General features: G+C 42.2%; 1 protein-coding gene across 1 annotated transcript in view; it reads left to right on the plus strand.

The window, feature by feature from the left end:
- The window catches only part of SPON1 (spondin 1), a gene marked incomplete at both ends in the record, with an annotated part of 254,956 nt that overhangs the window by 141,928 nt on the left and 89,942 nt on the right, over positions 1-23,086 (plus strand). Inside the window, one exon of the mRNA XM_084245295.1 lies at positions 13,540-13,688. Within this exon, the coding sequence (XP_084101421.1) occupies positions 13,540-13,688 (149 nt within the window). The remainder of the gene's footprint in view (positions 1-13,539; positions 13,689-23,086) is intronic.

Below are 23,086 nucleotides of genomic sequence, written 5' to 3' on the forward strand. Positions count from 1 at the left end.
ATTGCTGGATCATATGGAAGCTCTATGTTTAGTAGGTTGAGGAATCTCCACACAGCTCTCCATAGTGGTTGGACCAGTTTGCACTCCTACCAACAGTGCAGGAGAGTTCCTTTTTCTCCACACCCTCACCAATATTTGTTGTTGCTAGTTTTTTTAATATGTGCCATTCTCACTGGTGTAAGATGGTATCTCATGGTAGTTTTGATTTGCATTTTACCACCATACTTTTTTTTAAGATTTATTTATACAAGAACTGGGGTATAGGCCAGAGGCACGGGAGGGTGAGAGAATCCACCAGAGACAGAGGGGGGAGCAGAACAGGCAGACAGTCCGAGAACACTGCTGAGGGGAGCAGCGGGAGAGATAGGAGAGGTCTGCTGCACCATGTGGGTATCTCCCTGGCCAGCTGAGAATTGAACCTGCACCGCAGAGGCTGTGGACAGCCACACAGCGTTGTGCTCAACCCACTGCGCCACGAGGGAGGCCCATACTTTCTTTTTTTTTAAGTGGACGTTTTATTGGAGCATAGCGTACAGGCAGTATACACACACACACACACTTAGAGTAAATCGTAAGTGTATTGCCCAGTTACTCACTCATTTAAGCACATTCTACATTCTGTTACCAGCAAAAAATCAGAAACTTACTGGGATGCCAGAAGTCTCCTTTGTGTACAATGCTAATCACACTCCCACCCCAGACAAATGGCAACCAGGATTTTGATTTCTCTTGTACATTAATTTTGCCTTTAGAAACTTGTTTGTAAAATGGAATTTTACAGAGTATACTCTTTTGTGTCTGGTTTCTTATGTTCAACTTTAGTTTGTGAGATTCATTCATGTGCTTGTGATAATTTTCGTTTGCTCCTTCTCACAGCTACGTAATACTCCACTGAAATGAATATACTACATTTCACTTATCTACTCTTTGATAGATGAATATTTTTTAATTTTTAAATTTTTTTAAACAATATTTGCTTCCCCCCACCCTCAGGTTGAGTCCCCATAGAATTTCCTTCCCCAAGGCACCTGTGCACCGTCAACACAGTCCCCTGTGCTCCTCCCTCCCTCCCTCTGATCCCTCTCCCTCCTCCTCCCCTGCAGGATGTCTCTGATTTGGAATTGTCTGTTTTTGCTTTTTTGTGTTTTATACTGTTATTATTTTTTTTACGCTGATGTCTTATTGGGTTCCCCTATATTCCTGCTATAAGTGAAACTATCCGATATTTTTCTTTTTCCTTCTGGCTTATTTCACTGAGCATAATTCCTTCTAGCTCCATCCACGTTGCTGCAAATGGCATGAGTTTATCTTTTTTGATTGCTGAATAATATTCCATTGTGTATATATGTCATATCTTCTTGATCCAGTCATTGATAGATGAATATTTAAGTCATTTCCAGTTTGGGAGTATCATGGACAACGCTGTGTAAGCATATGGACATGTACAATGTGTTTCTGTTGGATTTATGCATACAATAGCTGGGGTACAGGCCAGAGGTGTGGGAGGTGAGAGGATTCACCATAGACAGAGTAGGGAACAGAACAGGCAGACTGACCAAAGTACACTGCTGAGGGGAGCAACGGGAGAGACAGGAGAGGTCTGCTGTGCCATGTGGGTAGCTCCCAGGCTGGCCAGGGATCGACTCGTGCTGCAGAGGCTGTGGACAGCTTCATAGGCTGCGTCTTAACCCCTTGAGCCATCAGGGAGGCCCCTGTTAAACAATTTTGCGCACAAGAGAGTTAATGAATCTACGTCCTTGCCAGCATTTGATATTGTTGGTATTTTTCATTTTGGTTACCTGTTTAATATATGGTGATAGCACAATGTGATTTTAACTTTAACTTTTTTATTTTGACTCGTTTGTTGTTATTGGTCATTTGGATAACTTAAAAATTCCTATTCAAGTCATTTGAACTCTTTCCCTATTGGGTTGTCTCCCTTTTACCCGTTGATATGTAGAGGTTGTTATATTTTCAGATATGATTCCCTTCTCAATTATGTGCATTCCAATTATCTCCTCCTATTCTGTGGCTTGCCTTTTTTACTCTTAATCTTTTGATGAATTGAAGATTTTAATTTTAATGTAATAGAAATGAATCTTTTTTCTTCAAAGTTAACCTGTGTCCCATTTAAGAAATCTTTCCCTATTCAAGGTCATGAAGAGTTGGTTTATATTCTCTTCTAGGGCTTTTATTATTTTTGCATTTCATATTTAGATGTTAAATTGATCTGTTACTGAATCTGTATATGATGTGGATTAAGGATCAAGATTCATTTTTCCCCCAGAATCACTTACTGGAATGCCCATCCATTCCTCTCCATGTTAGTATCTCCTTTGGCATATATCAAGTGACTGCATGTCTGAGGGTCTCTTTCTGGACTCTGTGTTTGTCATTTTGTTTCACTGGCCTATTTGTCTTTCACATCTGGGAGTGTTAGTTCTCCAACTTTGCTCCTAAGATTATTTTGACTGTTCTTGGCACTATGCATTTTAGAATCAGGACCCCAGTTCTCATTAAAAAGAAAAAAAAAAAAAAACCTAGTGGATCCTTGGGGGATTATGTTGAATTTATAGACAAATTAGGGAAAACAATTTATATTATTGACACTGCTAATTAATGTGACCATGGTAAAACACTCCATTTATTTAGATTTACTCTAAACTCAATCAATAACGCTTCATAGTTTTTTGTGGAAAAGAGGTCTTATTCATTCTTCACTAGATTAATTCTTAGATCTAATGTTTTCGTAAGCTATTGTAAATAATAGCTTTTTAATTTTTTTACTTTTCACTTGATAGTTACTGGCATATAGAAATGAAACTGATTCTTGTATATTGACTTAGTATTCAGAGGCCTTGTTAAGTGTACTTATTAATTCTATTTGTCTAGATAGAAAAATGGATTATTTTGAATTTTTTGTTTATATAATTCTATTTTCTACCAACAATTCTATAAATCCTAATGCCCTCTCTTTCTCTTTTTTGCCTTGTTGCGCTGACTAGAACCTTTAGTACAATGCTGAATAGAAGTGGTGATATAATCTAATATGGCTTCTATTATTAACTTAACAATCTTTTCAGGGCCTCTGCTTCTTCCTCCCTGTCAGAACAAAAAGACTTCCCAAAGACAAAATAATCATGATCCAAATCCTGGCTCAATCACTCCCTTGCAAAGTGTCCACTGGCAAATTACAGATCCACTCTGAGACTCTGTTTTGTCTTCAGTAAAATGGGATTTGAAAAGTAAATTAGACAATACATATGAAAGTACCTAGCACAAGCATGTGCTCAGCAATTTCTATTTCTCACTACCTTTTCTCTCTGCTGCCTAAAACCTTTTCAAACACAGAACAGCATTGGTTTACTTATTTCTATGGCTTAGTCAAGATTCAAACCTAAAAGAAAAATTAATGGAGTTGTAGCTGTGGAAAGTCCATTCATTTTGTTACATTCTAAAAAACAAAGCAAAGTTATTTACTGCTCCTGCTTAATGTTTAAATACCAGTTCCTAGTTTTTCTCACCTGGATTAATATTGCTAGAATTTATCACCCAAAGTACTACAGTGCTTTCCCTGGGACCTCAAGCTCAGGTGTTAACTGTGTATTAAACATTTGGAAGTTGTCCAGGAACATAGCCTCTGTCTCATATATAACAATGTTTATGTGAAAAGTCAGCCCGGAAGGACACTTTTAAAGGTCCTCTTTCTAGAAAATAACCACACTGCTATTTGTCACTACACAATAAGCTTTTAACCAGCCTCTGCTGTAGCAATGGGGATGGGAGTTTGGGGAGGACCTTGAGATTGTGTTATTTGCTTCTGAGAAGAGAATCAAGTGATTGGCTAGGTTTTAGAAATGTCCAAATAAATTAGGAGTCAGAAGTCCAAAAAATTGGGCCGGGAAAGCTGACTTTGAGAGAGTTGAAGTAGCCATTTATTTAACATTAACTGTGTAGCAGGAAGTATGCTATTAGTAGGCAGAGTTGCCTCTGTAATATCCACAAAAACCCTAGAAGGTAAGTACTATTGTTATCTCCATTTCACAGATAACAAAACTGTCTTAGAAGACAAGTAGCTTATTCAAGGTCATACAGCTAGTAAATGGTGGAAAGAGAAATGTGGTGATATCCTAAACTAGTAGATCTTTTTTTTTCAAGACATTTGAAAGGAGGAACTGATATATACAACATGGATGATTCACAAATGTGTTATGCTAAGTTAAAGAAACCAGACTCACAAGTCTACATATTTCATGTGTCTATTTATAGTATATTCCAGAATAGGCAAAGCTATAGGAACCAAAACAGATCAAAGGTTGCCAAAAGCTGAAGTGGAGGGAAAGGATTGACAAGCACTACAAAGGGCAATAACTTTTTTTTTTGGTAACAAAACTATTCTATATTTTCACGGCGGTAGTGATTATATGATTGCATGCTTTTGTCAAGCTCACTAAACTATACATTAAAAGGATGAATTTTTACAGAATTTAAAGATTTACTCTAAATAAATAAAGGAAGTAGACGATAATTTTCCTCCAATTGCCCTAAGCATTTCTCAACTGTAGGAAGCAAAAATCAAAGTTGCAAAGACTTGGTGAAGTAAAAGCACTCAGATGGGGCTCTGGATCAGATTTCCAGGACTGAGAAATGAATTCAACTAGAGGAAATGAGAACAGTGAGCTTAACTTTCAAAAAACCTGGAGGTGTAAGAAAGACAAAAGGTAGCCTTTCTGAGAAAAGAACATTGGAAATTGTTTTTTCACCCAGAAAAACACTTGAAATCTCTTTAGTTCAAGGGAGAAGCTCTTCATGAAAAACAAGACTAAAGATGAACCTTAGCCAGATATTTACCATCTCTGACACTCTTCATTCTTTCATGTAGATCCAAATTTCCATGTTTTCATTTCTCTCCAGCCTTTAATATTTCATATACTGCAGGTGTGATTTAATAAATTCACTCAGCTTTCATTTATCAAAAAAGTGTTTAATTTCACCCTCATATTGAAGAATATTTTGGGGGATACAGAATTCAAGGTTAATTCAAGTTTTTATTTCCTTTAGAGCTTCAAAGGGGACATGTCATTGTCTTTAGTTTGCCTTGTTTTTGAAGCCAGAACTCACTCTTACCCCTGTTTTCCTGGTCTTAATGTGTCTCATTGCTTACTTTTAAGATATTTTTCTTTATCTATAGTCATCATCAAATGATTACAATGTGCCTAGATGTAATTTTCTTTATTTTGATTCTGTTTGGAGCTTCTTGTAGGCTATTTTTAATCAAATTTGAGAAATTTTCTGGCATTATTTTTTTAATTTTTTAAAAATATTTTTAATATTTTTTTTAATATTTTTTATATTTTAAAATATTTTTTAATATTTCATCCTCTCCTGGAACACCAGTGACCCCCTATGTTAAACTAGATTTTTGTGTTCCAAAAATCTACTGACACTCCAGTTCATTTTCTTTCCAAACTTTTTCTCTGTGGTTCTTTTTGAACTGATTCTATCACCCTATCTTTATAAATCTTTTCCTTTGTCATGCCTAAAATAGATACTATATTTTTCAGTTCTACAATTTCCATTGGATTTTTTTTTAATACTTTCCATTTTTCTGTGGAGAATCCCTATCTGTTCACTTATCAAGTCCATCTTTTCCTGTAAGTTCTTGAACACATGGAAATAGGTGTATTAAAGTTCACACATGATAATCCCAACATAATCAGTAATCTCAAGAACATTTTGCACTAACTTTTTTGTGTGTCAATAGATCATATTCTGCTCATGTTAGTAAATTTTTGTTGTATGATGGACATTGTAGATTTGATATTGTTAGTATCTGGATTTGTAATCTTCCTTTGTTAGGGTAAGTCTAGATTATCCCTTACCCTAGGACTAAAGCAGTTTTATTCCTAAATTGTTACATTTCTAGAATCTCCATTAAATACTCAGCATAGTCAGCAAGGTCTCTTTAATATAGATGGCTAGAAGTCTTATATCTCTAGCATTGTGTGGCCTCTACCATCTCGACTCAACTCAGCTCCCAGTAGGTACTCTCTCCTTCTTGAGGCATATCACCCTGCACATGTGTAGCTTAGCATCTGGTCAAAGATTTAAGGGAAAACGCCTATGCATATTTTTAAATTTCCTTCCCTGTGCAGCTCCTTCCTCTCTGGCATTCTTACAGTAAAGCCTATCTATCTAAGGAGGCTCAAATTACATCTCTACCTGTTTAGATCAGACAGATTGCCATTCTGCACCACAAACCAGAAAATGTCCAGCACAAAAATGGAGCTCATTTTGGCGATCATAGTCCTTTGCCTTCTGTTTCCTACCATCTAAAAACTGGTGCTTCCTAATTTCTTCCCAGTTTTATAGTTACCTATGTTCAGAGGGCCAGCCCAGTACCATTTTCATCAAAGTGAGAAGCAGAAATTGAATGAGCATATGCAGATTTGGGGATTGTCTATAATAGGACTGCTCTATTCTCGTCTCTGCTTCACATTTCCTTCACAATAAAGCAAAGACTATTAAGACATTCATACCCCTTCATGATCTGCCTTACTAACTATCTTCATCACTGATCATCCCTTCCTTACAAACACACCTGCCTCCATACTTTACTTGTGATTTTCCATGTACTTTTAGCTTTTTCTTAAGCTCTGCTTTTGCATATACTGGTCTTTCTGCAAAAATACCCTCTGCCTAATCCCTAGTTGCCTTGCTAACTCTTACTTAATCTTCAGAATGTACCTCAACTCCACCTCTTCCAGGAAGCCCTCACTGGTACATTCTGGGTTGTATTCCCTTATTTGTACTTTTATGTCACTCTGCTCTTAAATTTTTCAAAACTGTATTATACCCATATTAATGTAATTGCCTGTTATTCCTTGTCTTTTATGCACTCCACCCAACTTTCTAGAGTGAATATCTCAAGAACAGGGGCCAAAGACTCTGATTCTTCTCTGAGTCTCCATGGTCTAGCCTCGGCTTTGGGAAACTTCTTCTACAAAGGGTATCATAGTAAAAGTTTAGAGTTTGCAAGCCAATCTCTTGTAATTACTTGGCTCTTCCATTGTAGCACAAATGCAGCCATAAGTATTATGTAAAATGTAAAATTTTATTGGAACAAAAATATGTAGTGAGCTGTTACTTGCTGATCCCTGGCATGGCACACAGTATATGCCTAGTAAATGTTCATTTTATGAATTAATTAGCAGAATAAATTATTACTGTTAGAGGCCTTAGAGAAAATGCAAAAGAATGTAATCAATTGTATTAAAGGGAAAGGATTTTCCCAGAATGGTAAAGTAACACTTCTCTTGAGAACTTAAGGAAGGAAAAGAAAAAGACTAGCTATGTGAAGAAGGCAGAAGGACAGAAAGTTGAGGGATTTCTGGCCTAATTGACAGATTTCCCCATGCAAGCTTTTTTCCAGGGGGCCATCCTGGGATAGGATCCTGAAAACCAGAACAGCTTGGTCAGAGTGAGTTCAGCCAAGATCAGGAAGAGCCAGAGGGCGAGTACAAGCTGTGTCCTGGGCAGCACCCAGGGGTAAACCCAGAGGAGCCAAGCGTTGTGGCCAAATCCAAAGCATCAGAAGCCAGGCAGATTCTGGAACTGAGCCTGGGGTGAGAATACCAAGGGCAAAAGGAAGTGAGATCCAAGACAACTTTAATGAATGAGGCTGGCAGGTCCACCGAATTTTTCTGTTGGTCACTGGCCACATGATACTTGGGTACATCATCTGTGTATGGGTTGACCTTGGTCTTCTCAGAGGAATTAAGTGACAAATTTGTCTTTTAAGAGATAAAGAAGGAAAGTAGGCTAGGATTTAGAGACTGAAGGAACTCTGCAGTAGCTAGTATGCAGACTCCTTAAGGGCCCAACCAGGGCCCCAAACAAAGATTCACTGAGCTACTATGGGTGAGAAGGGGTTGAATAACAAGAGGTAATAACAGTCAAGTCTACAAGGTTGTGGGATAGTCTCCAGTGAAGCACTATGAATGGATGTCAAGGAAATGAATGGGTGGCTTTCCACTGGATCGGGATAGCAGGGAATGCAAGCACTGCCAAGCAGGCCAGGAAGGCTGGGCCATCAGTGAACACCTGCCACATGCAGAACACCTCCAAGGATCCATCTACTGTGCGGCATGCCTTCTCCTACCCCAGAGGAAAGGCCAAACACAATTCTGCTTTGATCAGCCTTTTAGGCATCATGGTGAACACTGCTAATTTAGCACCACTGATGACAACAGAAAAGGCTCAGGAATGAGGCTACTACATATATATTCAGACTTTCTCCCTGGAGTGGCTTTTCAGGCAAATGCACATGGTTGGCTATCAGTAGCTCAAATTCACGACCTAATCATTCTTCTTCCCAACTTCTCATCTGCCTCTGTCCCATTATGCCTCATCCATGCTGCTGGAAATAAACATCTAAAGTCAGAAATGTGTAGGCCCCTTGAGCCCTGAGACAGGTATTCTAAGCCAAAGAGCTGTGACTTTACCTGAGAACCTGTTTCTTATCCCCAAGACTGAATCCCCAGTTTTTCACCAAGAACCCCTCCCTGAATATTCCTTTAAGGAGGCCTCATCCCCTTTGCCCCAGGCCTGCTGATATCTGGGATTTCTTCCTCTTCTCCCTTATTTCCTGGAGGATATTAGGGCTAAATTTCTGTGTTCCCGGTAATTGGAGTCTGCTTTGCCTCTTCATTCTGCATGTCCCAGACCACTAGTTAGGTGACTCCCTAAGGTTTCTCAGACTTAGTTCTCGCATCTTCATTCCTGTCATCTCTGCCCACCAGTTCTAAGTCAACTTGCCACCCTATCACCCAATCAGATTCTCTTTGATCTCATGACTTCCAGAAATTTATCTAGATTTGCCTTGTTGTGTTCAAATTAAATTTGACTGGCTAATATTTTTAGCTCATGTTGTATAGATCAGTCACTATCATTGCTTCATGAATTACAGATGAGGAAACTGAGCTTGACTTTGATTAACTGACTTAATCTAGAAAGTTTCAGAACTGAGACTAGAACACATGTTAGTCTGATCCCCAAACCAGAGTTTTAACTGCTTCCAACTGCCTCCCAAACATTGTCCAAGCTTCCCTTTTATTGGCTCACACTTCTGGTCTAGTGTCCTGTTTCCTCTCCACTGCCCTAATTCAAACCCTACACAACTCATGCAGGAAATATTTGTGGGTCTCTTTGGGCCCCTCTCCCTGACTTTCTTGGGGTATGATGCCTTGCGCTGGGGAAGGGCTTGGCTCTGGTGCCAGACGGAGTCTTCGTTCATCTGCTTCTGCGATCTTGGTTTGACTCATTTACACTCTCTGAGAATATGTTGCCTCATGTGAAAAGCAGAAATTATGATAGAATCTGTATCCCAACTTTCCTTTTTTGAGTGTTTAATGTGGTAATGTAGGACAAGGCCTTGGCATAGTGCCAAGCATACAGTAAAGCTCAATATATGTTAACTCTGGTCGTCATTCTTCGCAAAAGGAACCTTCCATGCTCCCCCTTTGAGGGCAGCACCCTGACTGCCCCAACCTGGCCCTCTTTCTTTTTCATCTTTTTTTTCCCCCAAAGATTTATTTATTTATTTATACTAGCACTGGGTACAGTCAGAAGTGAGGGAGGGTGAGAGAATTCACCAGAGCCAGAGAGGGGAGCAGAGCAGGCAGAAGGACCGAAGTACACTGCTGAGGGGAGCAGCGGGCGGCAGGAGAGGTCTGCGCGCCATGCGGAACCCTCCTCTGGTGGCCGGGGAGCAGCCGGGGATCGAACCGGCGCTGCAGAGGCTGCGGGCAGCTTCGCAACCCAGCGCTTAACCACTGCGCCACTGTCCTCTAACTCTCCAGTCAGCCAAATGGTCCCCTCCATTTTTGGACCTTTCAATGTGTTGCAGGGGAAAGAGCATGTGCTCTGGGATCAAGTGAATCTGGGTTTGAACCCCAGCTTTGCCCCTCATTATCTGTATGTACATGCATTCACATCTCTGGAGCTCAATTTCATCATCTATAAAATGAGAGTGAGATTGTATTGTTGATGACACCTAGGAAGGAATTATACTGAAACCTTATAGGTGTTTACTGAACTTCTCTACCTTTAACAGAATCCCTGTTCTTACCACCCTGCCAGTCTTCCCACAGGAGCCTCCTTCCCATGGGATACTTTCTTTGCTCCTCCACCTGCTTTTAGACTCCTCTTGTGGCTCCCCATAGGGCTTTCTTTTGCTTTGTTTTCTATAGTTCTTTCTTTGCTTTGTTTTCTATAGTCCTTCTTCAACCGCTTTCATGCTTCTTTCCAAATCAACCCAATTAATTAGCACAACTCTAAGAGTTAGTACAGCCTAGTAATTATCATCTCTATTTTTCAAAACTGAGACCCTAAGAGATTGAATGACTGATTCGTGATCACAAATGAGGGCCAAGAGTACAAGTCTTATGGCTCTTGCTCCCCAGCGCCTCTGTCCCTATACCACCCTGTGCTCACCTGTCATTATCATCCTCTCTGATGTTACAAATTGTTTTTCTACAGATCCTGCCTTATGCCCATAGGGAGGACTTGTCTGGTCCCTCTCCAAGTCCACTACTTAGAAGATATCTCTTACGTGGTTGATGTCCTTCAAATGTGATGACTTTTGATGTCATTCGACATGTTGATGTGAATTAATGTGGATAAATTAACAACTGTGTTGTCTAGAAGGTTAAATTGGCCTTGATGCCAGCACCCTGAGGTTTTTATTTGAGTAAGAAATCCAGATAGATTCTACTTCTGTGACAACTGCTTCTCTGCACTCCTCCATTTTAGACTTTGGATTTGGGGAATTTGAAGTTATCTGCTTTATTCCCTCTGCTCAGTGTTCTTATTTCTATAATAACCCTGACTATACAGGATTGTAAGTAATCTGCTTATCCATCTGCTTCCTCACCCCCAGCCTGTGAGTCCCTCCAGGACAAGCACTGTATCCAATTCCTGTCAGTGTCCAGGGCCTGCCACTGGGTTTGGCATATAGTTAATGGACGTTGAATGAACAAACCAGCCATCTGGGTCCATCTTAATCCCCCATCAATGTGCATGTTCCTATTCTCTTACTTTACTTCATATAATACACATTTCTTATCTCTTATACCGAATTAAAGGCAGGTTTTATGTTTTACCCATTTATATAGGTTCCTTAACAACCAAGAGAGGAGGAAACTATAATTATTGAGAGTCTATTGTGTGTTGGTAGTGATTTCACATATATTATCTCACTTTTAAATTGAACTTAATTCTTGTAATAGGTTGATAAAGTAGGCATTATCATCCTTGAATTACAAAAGAGGGAGTTGAGACTCAGGGATATAAAGTAATTGGAATTTAACCAAGTTTACATAGCTGTTAAGTGGCAATGTTAGGATTTAAATCCCTGACTATTGACTCTCAGACCACTGTCTTTCTTTTTTGTTGTTGCTTGGTGTTAATTTTTTAACAACATGCAAGATGGCTGAGTGCATTAGCCCAGTAGGTGTCAGGGACACTGCTGAATTGAGACTTGGAGTCAATCACATTGAATCACATCTCTGCAAGCCCGATCCCCAATGCTTCCAGTATATGTTCTGCTACTGTCCCTTTGATTGTTTGGATGAAATGTTTCAGAAAAAATGTAATAATCACTCACAACTCATCAGGCATTATGCTAAACACTGGGGAAACAGTGCAGAAGACAGATCTTCTCAAGGAGCGTACAGGCTAGTGAGAAAAGAACCATGCAGGAGTGATCATAAATGTGATCTATGCCTTGAGGAGAGAGAGGGCTAGGGCTTAGGTCACTCTAGGGGAGTCCTGCGAGGCTTCTGAGTAAATCATAAAGGAGGAATGGGAGTTAGCCAAGCAAGCACAGAGGGGTCAGCGTGCACTAAGCCACTCAGGTACAGAAATGCAGGTAGGTAGGATGGGTCTGGTGAAGCATCGTAGGGAGAGCAGAGATGCTGAAGCTGGTCTCCCTGTGTTCACATCATGAGCCAAAGGTCACAACTGACTCCTAGTTCTTGTCCCTGCACAGAAGCAGTTTCAGCTTACATGACAGCTAGGACATTCTCCCCACTCAGAAAACGAGTTTCAGAATAGCTGGCAGCATCTCCATTGTCTTCTCTAGGGTCAAGTTGGATAAACACAGAGTTTGCATTTTCCTGATATATAGGAAATAAACAGTTGGGCAGCCCCACATGATGGTGTCATTGGCCTGGGATGGGACACTACTGGCTTCAGCAGCCAGAGGGGTCTTTGTGTCCATGTTCTCCATGTACTTAGGAGCAGAGAGCCTGGGGGTAGCATGTGAGGGAATCATTTTCTTGAGTGGGGGGAGGTGGAGTGGAGCATTCTGCCCACTCTCAATCAGAGGCTGGTAAAAGACAAATGTCCATGAGATCTGCCCAGTTCGAGTCTTCCTCGTCACTATGGCTGAAGATGTTCTTTAATATGAGACTTTATAAAACCGACCAAAGAATGGCTGGGAACCGATTCAACCTTACAATGGATTATATGCAACTTAATAATAAATATATACACATGCGCCCATCAGGTGCAGAGACAAATCCAGTGTAGGCGGGTGTTGATCTCCATTCCTTTCCTTCTGCCCCTAGGACTTTGTAAACTCATCAGGTCATGTTCTGTCTTGGTCCTACCCAGATCTGATTCTGTTCTCACCTTGGCTCATCCATCAAGTCCCTCCTGCATCCCACTATAGTCACCTCCCCACATCTCCAAACTGCCTGTGCCTCCTTTAACCAGCTCAGCTGCCTGCTCCTTATCCTGGGCAGTACATAAAAGTTAGCTAAAGGCAACAATGCTTATGCCCAAGAACCGCCCAAGCCTCTTCCCCACTCTCCCCCTTTCCCTTGTGTTCCTTGCTCACTTCCCTTGTGCTACACTCCAATTTTGCTCCCTCTAATGCATTCTTCACACTGCTGCCTGGGAGATTTATCTAAAATTTAAATGCCTTCATGTCATCCCCCTGTTCAGAACCCTTCAGTGGTTTCAGACCTTTTCAAATGACATCCAAACTCCTGAAGCATTTAGAACAAGGCCATCCGTGAGCAGCTCCTCCCCAGCTCCCTGGCATCAATTGCTACCTCTCCCCTTGACAGTTTGTGACACAGCAATGCTAAATTACTTATAACTCCCCAAACATATAGTATTATTTAACATTTCTGAGCCTGCCAGAAATAGCCTTCTCTCTCTCATCTGCCTTACAAATCTGATCAGTCTTTAAAATTCTCTCAGCTGTCCCTTCTCTAAAACCCTCCTAGACAGAAGGCATTATTCTGGATTACCTCTGTGCCTTGTTCAGGCATCTACTGTTGCCCTGCCTGCAGGGCAGGGCATACTGGCTGAAAAGAAGTGTCTGACAGAATAAGGCATAGCACGGGACCTAGCACAGAGCAGCTGCTTAGCCAGTGATGGCTGAATCTTTGGGCAATTGTACCTCCAGGTCATCATTTAAGATTTTAGCCACAGCCACACTGATAACTGCATCCTGTTTGGTTTTCCTAGGTCGGGCCAATCACTGGTCTGCAATCATTGGTGGCTCCCACTCCAAGAATTACGTGCTGTGGGAGTATGGAGGATACGCAAGTGAAGGCGTCAAACAAGTTGCAGAGTTGGGCTCACCAGTGAAAATGGAGGAAGAAATTCGACAACAGGTAAGAAAAACAACCAGAATGTGATCAAAATCCAGGAATGTCATCAAGCATCCCTTAGATTTCTTTCCCAGGAGCTTGAAATTTACAGTACAGTATACTGAGAAGTGAGCACCCTATGAAGGGAAATCTGTTTGCTGAGTTTGGGGAGGACAAAGGCATAAATGTCTACCTTGTTGTCTCAGTTTGTCCCTGACTGCTTCTATGTTTTCCTCAAACGATGTAGTGGATTTCACTCTTCTCACTACTATCCTTGAGAGGTCTTGGAAATGGTATCCCAGTTGTCTAAACCAGAATCGCCATTTCCAAAAACAAATATCAATGTACTGACATATGCTCTTTGCTACTACATCTCAAGGTGTCTGAAAAATTAGTCAGCCAGTCACTGTACCACTGCAGACTGAAGCATCTTTTATTTCCACACCTCGTCGTGTGGCCCCAGGGGATGTGCCATTATCAAGGTCACGCATACTACTGAGAGACCACTGAGAAATACTTGCCACTCTTTCCAGCTTACTTGACAGGGCCATTGTCCTTCATCAAAGCACTAGGCAGAGGCTGATGGGAGGTCTTGGAAGAAGAGCTGTGGGTTTTCAATGTCTGTTCACAGGCTGCTCTGTGGAGAGGTGATGGTCCCTCCCACCCAGAGAGCCCTTCAGGCCTGAGAGAACTCGATGGGCCCCCCATGTCTCACTGCCCACAAGTGCTCAGGAATGGGTAGGGTAAGAGCACACCAGGCCTGGGACGTGGTCACGTCACAGCACATGTTTCTGTGAAGCTGCTGCCCTGTGCAACCTTGTCTCACATCTCTTGAGACAACACAGGAAGCTCCAGAGTCCCCAGGCCAGGGGTCTCTCTTGACATGTATGGACCCAGTTCTAAGCAGCACTCTGTAACATCTGTCTCCAAGCTCCCATATACCCTGAACTGAATGCAACAAAGGTCACCCTGGCTCCTACTACAGCCTGGTCTAATCCTTTTGGACCAGGGTGCAAAAATGCCCCCAAACTAGCTTATGCTTCTTATTAATTTGATTTAAAGTACTTTCTCCATTTGTGGGAGATGAAATGTTTAACCAGCTGTTTTAAGATCACATGTTACTCATCACAAGTTTATCTGATTGACTTCTTAGTGTTTCTCTGACTCGGGTCCCCACGTCGGGGAACTGGGAGCACTACGGTGCAGCCCTGTCATCTGCAAAGTCATAGAGCCCCCTATTGTCCTACTCTGTCTGGTTTATCCTGGGGCAAACCCTTGTTTGAGATCCTGAGGATCCACGTTCCTGCTTCTCACACGTGGAATTATAATCCTCTGACTTGTTGAGTTCTGTTGTGAACTTTTGTAGTAAGACCATTTGTTACAAATGCTGATTGAAAGACTGAGGTTTTCAAATGAATTTGATCAAGGTCAAGGGCATCTTCATAATAATACGGTTCTTCCTCAATGGCTTTCATGAGAGGTTTCTGCAGGGAAGGGAAGCATGTATGAATTATAGATAATTGGGATTATGTTGTTCTAGCAAATATTATCTGTCATCTGCAAAATGCTTGAAAATTGATGGATGGGACTCCCAGCTTTAGATTGTCTCCCTTGGGAGAACATCGTCTTCTTGGTATATTATCCTAACCAGCACACCTGGCTTTAGCTTCTGTACCACACAACCCACTTATCCTAGCTGGTTGGTGTTCCTAACATTAAGACATAATAATAAGTTTAATTATAAGTACTGCACATGTGAGTTAAAAATCCCACTGAGCAGGTCTTAGAGTACTGCACATGTGAGTTTAAAATCCCACTGAGCAGGTCTTAGAGTCTGTAACCACCTGTCAGGTGCCCTGGGTGTTGGACATCTTTTATCTTGCACCTCTAAGCAGACAGTATTATTATCCCAGCTTTATAGATGAGGAAACTGAGGCACATCAATAGCTAAAGAATACCAGGACTTGACCCAATTTTGTCTGGCTCCAAAGCAGGTACATAGACCAGATAAATAATTTGCAAGTGAGACAGACTAGGTAAAAGAAACTGCGAGCCAATAGGATGAGTGGCCCCTGTGCCATATGAACAGGTGGACTAAATCATGGGCTGGGGAGTCCTGTGCAAACAATTCAGCTACTACCCTCACCAGGAGGGCCATGGTGGCTTAAAAAGTGTTAAATCCTAACTAATGATTATCTTACAATTTCCTGGAGAGAGAAAGCCTAGAACCCACATGTGTAGCTGGAATATAACCCATCCGCGCATGCCTGGGCATAGTCCAACCCAGAACAAGCTGTGACACTGCTCTCCTGGACTGCTCTCCAGGTCTCATGGACCTGCCCTTTAAATATCAAGTCCTAACTCCCTTTGGAGAGCCAGGTTATATTCTCCTTCCTCAACTGGCTCCTTCATGCATCTGTCTCTTTAATTTTTTTTAAGATTTATTTATTTATGCATACACAAACTGAGGTACAGGCCAGAGGTGCGGGGTTGAGAGGATTCACCAGAGACAGAGTGGGGAGCAGAACGGGTGGATCTACTGGAATACTCTGCTGAGGGGGGCAGTGGGCAAGTCAGGAAAGGTCTGCTGCACCATGTGGATAGCTCCCTGGCCAGCTGGGTGTCGAACTCATGCTGCAGTGGCTGTGGATAGCTTCATAGTGCTGAGACTTAACCCCTGTGCCACCATGGAGGCCCCAGTCTCTCTAAATTTTAAAGCCCTGCCTGGTTCAACTACAACTAGCACTCTCTGGTGATTCATTCCCTAGAGGGCAAAGGACCCACTCTTTTGGGTGAGGGTCTGTAACACAAGGTCTATGCAAATGTGGAGTCTGTTGTTCAATACTAGTTAAGAATTTCAAGACAATGATGCTATGAATTTTACAGTAAATGGTCCTGAGAATCTATATAGGTTGCACACCAATGAGTTCAGCTCTGCCTACCTAACATCCCTGCCCCGCACAGCTGCCTCTCAGAGAAACTTCTTTCTCAGGACTGAAATAAGCCCTGTTTCCAGAGTTCCAGCAAGCTCCCCAGATTCTAGGAAAGCCAGTTGAAAAAAGTAACTTCAGAGTCCCTTTCAAGCAATTCGTATTTCTAAATATTGGTCCCAGCAAGCACACAATTTTTTATATTTTTCTGTAAGTCAGGTAAGAAACAACATGAAAAAGAGCACGAATATGAATCTTCCTACAAGGATTCATATCTAAAAGTGCCCTCTGAGTAACCGGGGAACTTGTTTGAACCCATCTACAAACTACACAGTGTTCTCAGCCTTTCATACCTCACATCCTACCAATCGCTCTATCAAAGAACCCGAGTCCAACCATGATGAAAATAAAAAGCCCTCTTTTTCCCAAGAGAGACATTTATATGCTTACCAGCATTCTCTTATTATAACTTATCGCTCACTGCAAGTTTCAAGGGCATTAAAAATCACAATAGATATTGTTGGAGGTAAATCTTATGCTAATGGCTTTCAAATACAAATGAACAAAAATAATAATCCCATTAGTAGTGGGAAATTATAATAATAATATTGAGCATAAATTTTAATGTTACCATAACTGCAAAACACAAAGAAAATTAATGAAAAATTACAGCAGCGTTCTTGGCTGTAATGACACTGGTGGACAGAGGGAGTGGGGGAGGGCACACACACGAAGCTTAGCAAGGGGACAGAGACAAAGGTGTCCTAGAGGCTAGTCGGACTGTGAACTAGAAATACTGCACTAAGGCAAACCTGGAAGGTCACAAATGGGTAATGCAAGGCAGGTAGAGGTAGTTGAAATGGTGGGTCACACCTATAGGCAGTCTTGGGATCCAAGAGCTGATGCTGTGGAGACATCACATTCCACTAAGACATCACATTCCACATTCATCAAGTACACATTTATGTCATGTGTGCTAGGTGTCTGGTTCTCTACCAGATGCCCAAAGATGGTGCCCCATTCACCAGGTTATTCATGCTAGAAACCTAGGGATCATCTAGATTGTATACCCTGCCCCAACTTCTGCCTTCTCTCTTAAATTCACTCATCCATCACCACCATGCGGTATAAGCCACACTCATCTCTTCTAAACTGTTACACTAGCCTCCTGATCTCCCTGCCCCCAGTCCTCATTCTATTATCCATGGTACCCCAGGGCCAGTTTGTAAAGTACAAATTGGATCATGCCAATTAGGTTCTTTAATGACTCTTAATTGGCCCTAGGATAAAATCCAAATTCCTTATTAGGGCTTGAAAAACTCTCCCTGATCCAACTTTGTTTTGCCTCTCCTATGCTGCAGAGCTAAGCTTTGCCCATGCATACTCTCTCGGCCCCCCCAAGGAGCTATACCCTGGCATCTGGACCCTCTCTCAGTTTGGAACATCTTCTAGCTCCCCTTGAACTGGGAACTCCTATTTATCCTTCAGGACTGAGCTTAAACATCACTTCTTCCTGGAAGCCTCCCCTAATTCTGTACTAACTGGTCCCCTTGCCAGGCATGCCACAGCACTCTATACCTCCCCTGCCATTACCATCACCTCATTTATAGCGAGTTTCTTGTATATGTCTTTCCCTGACTAAACTGCAAAATTCAAATCTGTGCTTTCCATTACTGTGTCCTCTCAGCTGGAGATAGTGTTAAGTTGCTTTAAAAATATTTCTTGAATGTACTGATTTATTCATTCAATAACTTTACTGAGCACTTCCTAAATGCCAGGCATTAGAGACACAGCAGTGACCAGATCATTCCCTGCCTTTGTGGAGTTTACATTATAATGGGGAGTCAAGGAAAAAGTTAGTTAAATAATTATCAGTATGGTAAGTGGAAAGAAACAAGGAATGTCATAGAAAGCAGTAGAAGAGAGGGACCTTTTCAGATAAGGTGGGCAGTGAGGGGGTGTTTCTGAGGAGCAACCATTAAGCTGAGACAACAAGGAGAAGATCATTCTGGAAAAATCAAGCGGTATCCAGGGACCCCAAATTCCAAGGGTTGAGGCCCACCTGTGCACATAACCAAAAAATAATCAAACCCAAAGAATTTTAATTGGTGAGAAGTTCAAAGCGAATAGATCGATGGAGAAGAGGAGTTGGGGAGAGGATTTCCCACTCAAATTCCAAAATCAATCATCCCCTTGTGGCAAATGTTCAGTCCAACAGGCAGGCCCTAAAGTAGAGTGGCCAAGGCACAAGAGCAGAGCCTTCGAGAGAACTAATCCAAGGCAACCTCCCAGCAGGAAACACAAGAAAGAGGTTGTGCAGGCCCCAAAGGCCTGGGAGAGGAGGAGAGGACCAGAGTTCAAAATGTACTGTTCAAGCTGCCATGAGGTCCAGATGGCAGCCGCCATAGTCTCTCAAGGGAGTAGAATCAAGCTGCCTATGAAAATCCTGAGCTGGAAAAAGGAGTCACAGGTGGGAGTCAACTGAAGTGGCTGAAGCTGGACCTGAGCAGAAGCAAGAGCTCCCCCAACCCCTAGAAGGGCAACTGAACTGAAGGGAGAACAGAAACATGAGGCCCCCACCTGAATGCCAGATGGCTCTGGACTCTCCCCTGGGGTTCTGCTCTGCCTCTCAGTTCCAGCTGTCAGGGGGTGGAGTGGTGAGGCTCTTGGGCTTCTACAGTCCCCCAGCTGTCTTCATTTATGAGCGAAATCACAGGAGCAAAGGGGCGAGTCTCTGCTTTCTTATGGTTCGAGATGGTAATAACAGCATGTGCAAAGACCCTGGGGTAGAAAGAGTTTATTGTGCTTGAAAAACTAAGAGAAGACTGTTGTGGTGTGGTGACTGGAAAGTGAGGGTGAATCATGGCTGTGCCATAATGTGGAACCACAGAGTTGGAGAGCTGAATGAACGGCCACGTTATCCCTATCTACAGATTGTGTGGGAGAGACAGATGCTTAAATATTTGTTTCCATATGACAGTCTAAGTGCTTTCAGAGGATCTCCGCATCAACTGGGGGAAGAGGTACGTTACCTTTGATGTCACTGCATCTGGGGAGGCCTGGTCTGGTGCCCCTTCTCTGGGCTCCTAGACTAAATTGTCCCTACTTGTTTCCTTCTGTCTCCCAATGCCAGTGTCCCTTGAAGGCAGGCCCTTTTGGCCTTCCTGAAGGTTCGAGTCTCCTTTTCAAACCCCCCTCTGCTTCTCTTCACACTGATTCTATTGCTTCATTACTGTTGCTTTGATCTCTTCCATTTTGAACATGCCTACATTTTCTTTTCCTCTCACGGTTTTAGGAACTAATTTTCTTTTGAGTTAAACTTCTTCTCTCTCCCCATCACTAGTTTCCTAGTTGGGTTTAGGTTGTTCATTTCTGTGGCTATTTTTTTTTCCAGCAGGGATCCTTTATGCTCAAGGTGGGGTGTCTCTTCAGGGTGACATTGTATTTCTGTCTTGTCCACCAGAGCCCTTATGTCATTCCTTAGCTTGGAGATCCCCAGGCACAATTAGTATAAAATATGGACTCTGTACTTGCACAGGGAGAAGCCCAGGGATTCTATTTCTTGAAGGTGGATTTTCACTCAGGCCTGGGTAGAGGGAAAACTTTGCCACCTTCCTGAGGTGGTTGAGGAAGGGTTTTCTTTTCCTTTGTCCATAAACAGGGCAGCCCTTCAAAATGTAAAGCTTGATGCAGGGCTGTCTTCTCACATTAAACCTCAAGCTAGCTCAAAAGCTCTCCTCTCCCTACAAAGCTTTGAAACCTCCACCTCTAGCTCCAGGGCCTGTGTCCTGGCCCACACCCTGACCGGTCACCATGCGCCAGCCCACAGTTCTAAGTTAAACCTTCCTCCCCTTTTCTGGCAATGGAAATCCTAAACTCAATATGCCTTTCAAAAGATAATGTCTTCTTATAATTTGTGTAGCATTTCTATGTCTGCAACAGGAGGGAGAAACTTCTATTTCAGCTCAGTCTTCCATGTTTCCAGACATCCACCTAATACCTCCACCACACAATACAGTACTCACCTAGTAGCTGCTCAACAAATGTCTAAATTGATTAATTGACAAGGAGCTGCGAGTGTCTCATAAAACCATGAAAAATACACTAGACAAAAGCCCTCCAGTGTTTATATTTCTCTGAAGTCAAGGCTTCACTGACTGTAAGAGATCAGATAATGGTGGACCCTGATGGAGTCATTGATCGTTTCGTCTTCAGGAGGCCTTGTTGGGCGGATGACTTAAGCCACCCAGCAGGATTATCGTACCACATGTGGTGCAAGAATCAATAAACAAGGCGTGTTAGTTTTCTTTAGAAGTTGAAATAGTTTATAAGGTTCTGAGAACTGGCAGAAAGTGTTTGAGAATTTACTTACATCATTGGAGATAACAATGTATGTCTACTAAACTTTTTTCATGATTTTTTTATTCTCTAAACTTTTTTTTTAAAGATTTATTTATTTATTTGTACATGCACTGGGTACAGTCAGAAGCGCGGGAGGGTGAGAGAATTCACCAGAGCCAGAGCAGGGAGCAGAGCAGGCAGAAGGACCAAAGTACACTGCTGAGGGGAGCAGCGGGCGGCAGGAGAGGTCTGCGCGCCATGTGGGACCCTCCTCTGGTGGCCGGGGAGCAGCTGGGGATCGAACCGGCGCTGCAGAGGCTGCGGGCAGCTTCGCAACCCAGCGCTCAACCGCTGTGCCACTGGGGAGGCCCTATTCTCTAAACTTTTAATCACTTTTCTCTTTCTCTAATTTAAACCACTGTCTTATCTGAAGTCCATGGATCATGACATCATCCTTCATCTCTCTCTCTCTCTCTCCCTTTCTCTCTCTCTCTCTCTGTGTGTCTCCCCTCCCTTTCCTCTTCTCTCCCTCCCTCTTGCACACATACACATATACCAGCAGACTTTTACTTATAATAATAATAAAGCTCTAATAATCATCATGGTTTGTGAGAAGTAGTACTACATAATAGCTGAAAGCATCAAATCCTGGCTCCATGACTGATTTACTGTGTGTCTTTGGGTAAGTTAATTAACCCCTCTGTGCCTTGGTTTCCTCTTTTATGAAATGAGGATGCAATAGTACCATCTTCTGGGAGTTGCTGTGAGAACTAAGTGAGCTGATATACATAAAGTGCCTGAGCAGAGCCTGCCTGGTACAAAGTGTTCACTAAGTACTACTTATCATTAATTACTCTTGCATTCTTGAGTCTCAGTTCTTCATCAGTAAAATGAGGAGTTTGTCTGAAGACCTAAAAGCCCCTGCAAAATCTAGAAAAGTTCATGATTCCAGTTGTTTATGTTCAACGTATCATCCTCAGCCTGACAATGCCCATTAACTCCTTTGCCATCTCCCAGGCTCTGCCTCTCCCTGCCCCTCCTCCACTGCTCAAGGACCTCATCCCCCAATATGCCCCAACTCTCTGTTCCAGAGTTGACTATAAGTCAACACAATAATTATGCCTTTAAATTTTAAAAAAGTAGCCAAATAAAACCTCAGGCCCATTCCAATTGTATTCCTGTGCTTGTGTTCTTCTTCCTTGGAACAACCTCATCTAGATGCTCATAGGAGCTAGCTCAATGCCACCTCCAGAACATGACCTAGAGATAACCGAGCACAGAAGAGTCTCCCACACAGTGTCTAAACAACGTTCTCCCTTGACCACCTGTGCGGTTTTGGTGACTGTTACTTAGAATGTTGGGGAAACAGATTGACCAGTGGACAGTCTATGCACTGGAGTTCCTTGCATCATAAACTTACCAGAATCCAATCAGTGGCTTTCCTGCTACCATCACTCTATACAGAGGCTATGGGTAGGGCACCGTATACTAAAAAGGAAATTGAAGGTAGAAGGTAAACTGACACTTCAAGACAGCAGTGGATAAGCAAGAATTAGCTTGAGACACAGAAAACCAGCCAAAAGGCCAAAATTCAGGGCAGGATCTCAGACCGACCGGCAGGAGGCAGGGGTATCAAAGAGAACAGAAGCTGAGCACAAAGGAGAGAGAGGTCAGCAGAAACACAGGACCTGGAGCTCAGCCAACTGGACAAGAAATGCTGACTCTTTATATTGGTCCAACCATTGGAAGGGGCCAGGTAACTTCACTACATGAAAACGTAGGAAAGGCAAGATTAGAAAAAGGATATGAAGACCAAGAGCACGGTCAATGTCATTCATTGCCCTTGTCACCTGCTGCTAGCATTGTTATTTAAAAAAACAGTGATTTAAAAAAAAACATGAAGTAAGTATATAGAATATATACAACGGTGGTAAGTATATAGAATAGCTTTAATGAGGCTTCCCAAGTCTTTTACCTTAAGTAGGTCACCTGACCTCATTGAGCCTTACATTCTTCATTTGCAAAACAATGGTAATGAGAATGTGAACTGCCTGTGTTTGTTATGCAATAATACACATGTAGTGTCTGGCTTGAACTGTGAGCCCATCGTTACTCTTATACTGGGAAAAAAATGAATAAATTTGAAGGATT

This window comes from Talpa europaea (genome assembly GCF_964194135.1).
Source record: "Talpa europaea genome assembly, chromosome: 1".
Taxonomy (NCBI): domain Eukaryota; kingdom Metazoa; phylum Chordata; class Mammalia; order Eulipotyphla; family Talpidae; genus Talpa; species Talpa europaea.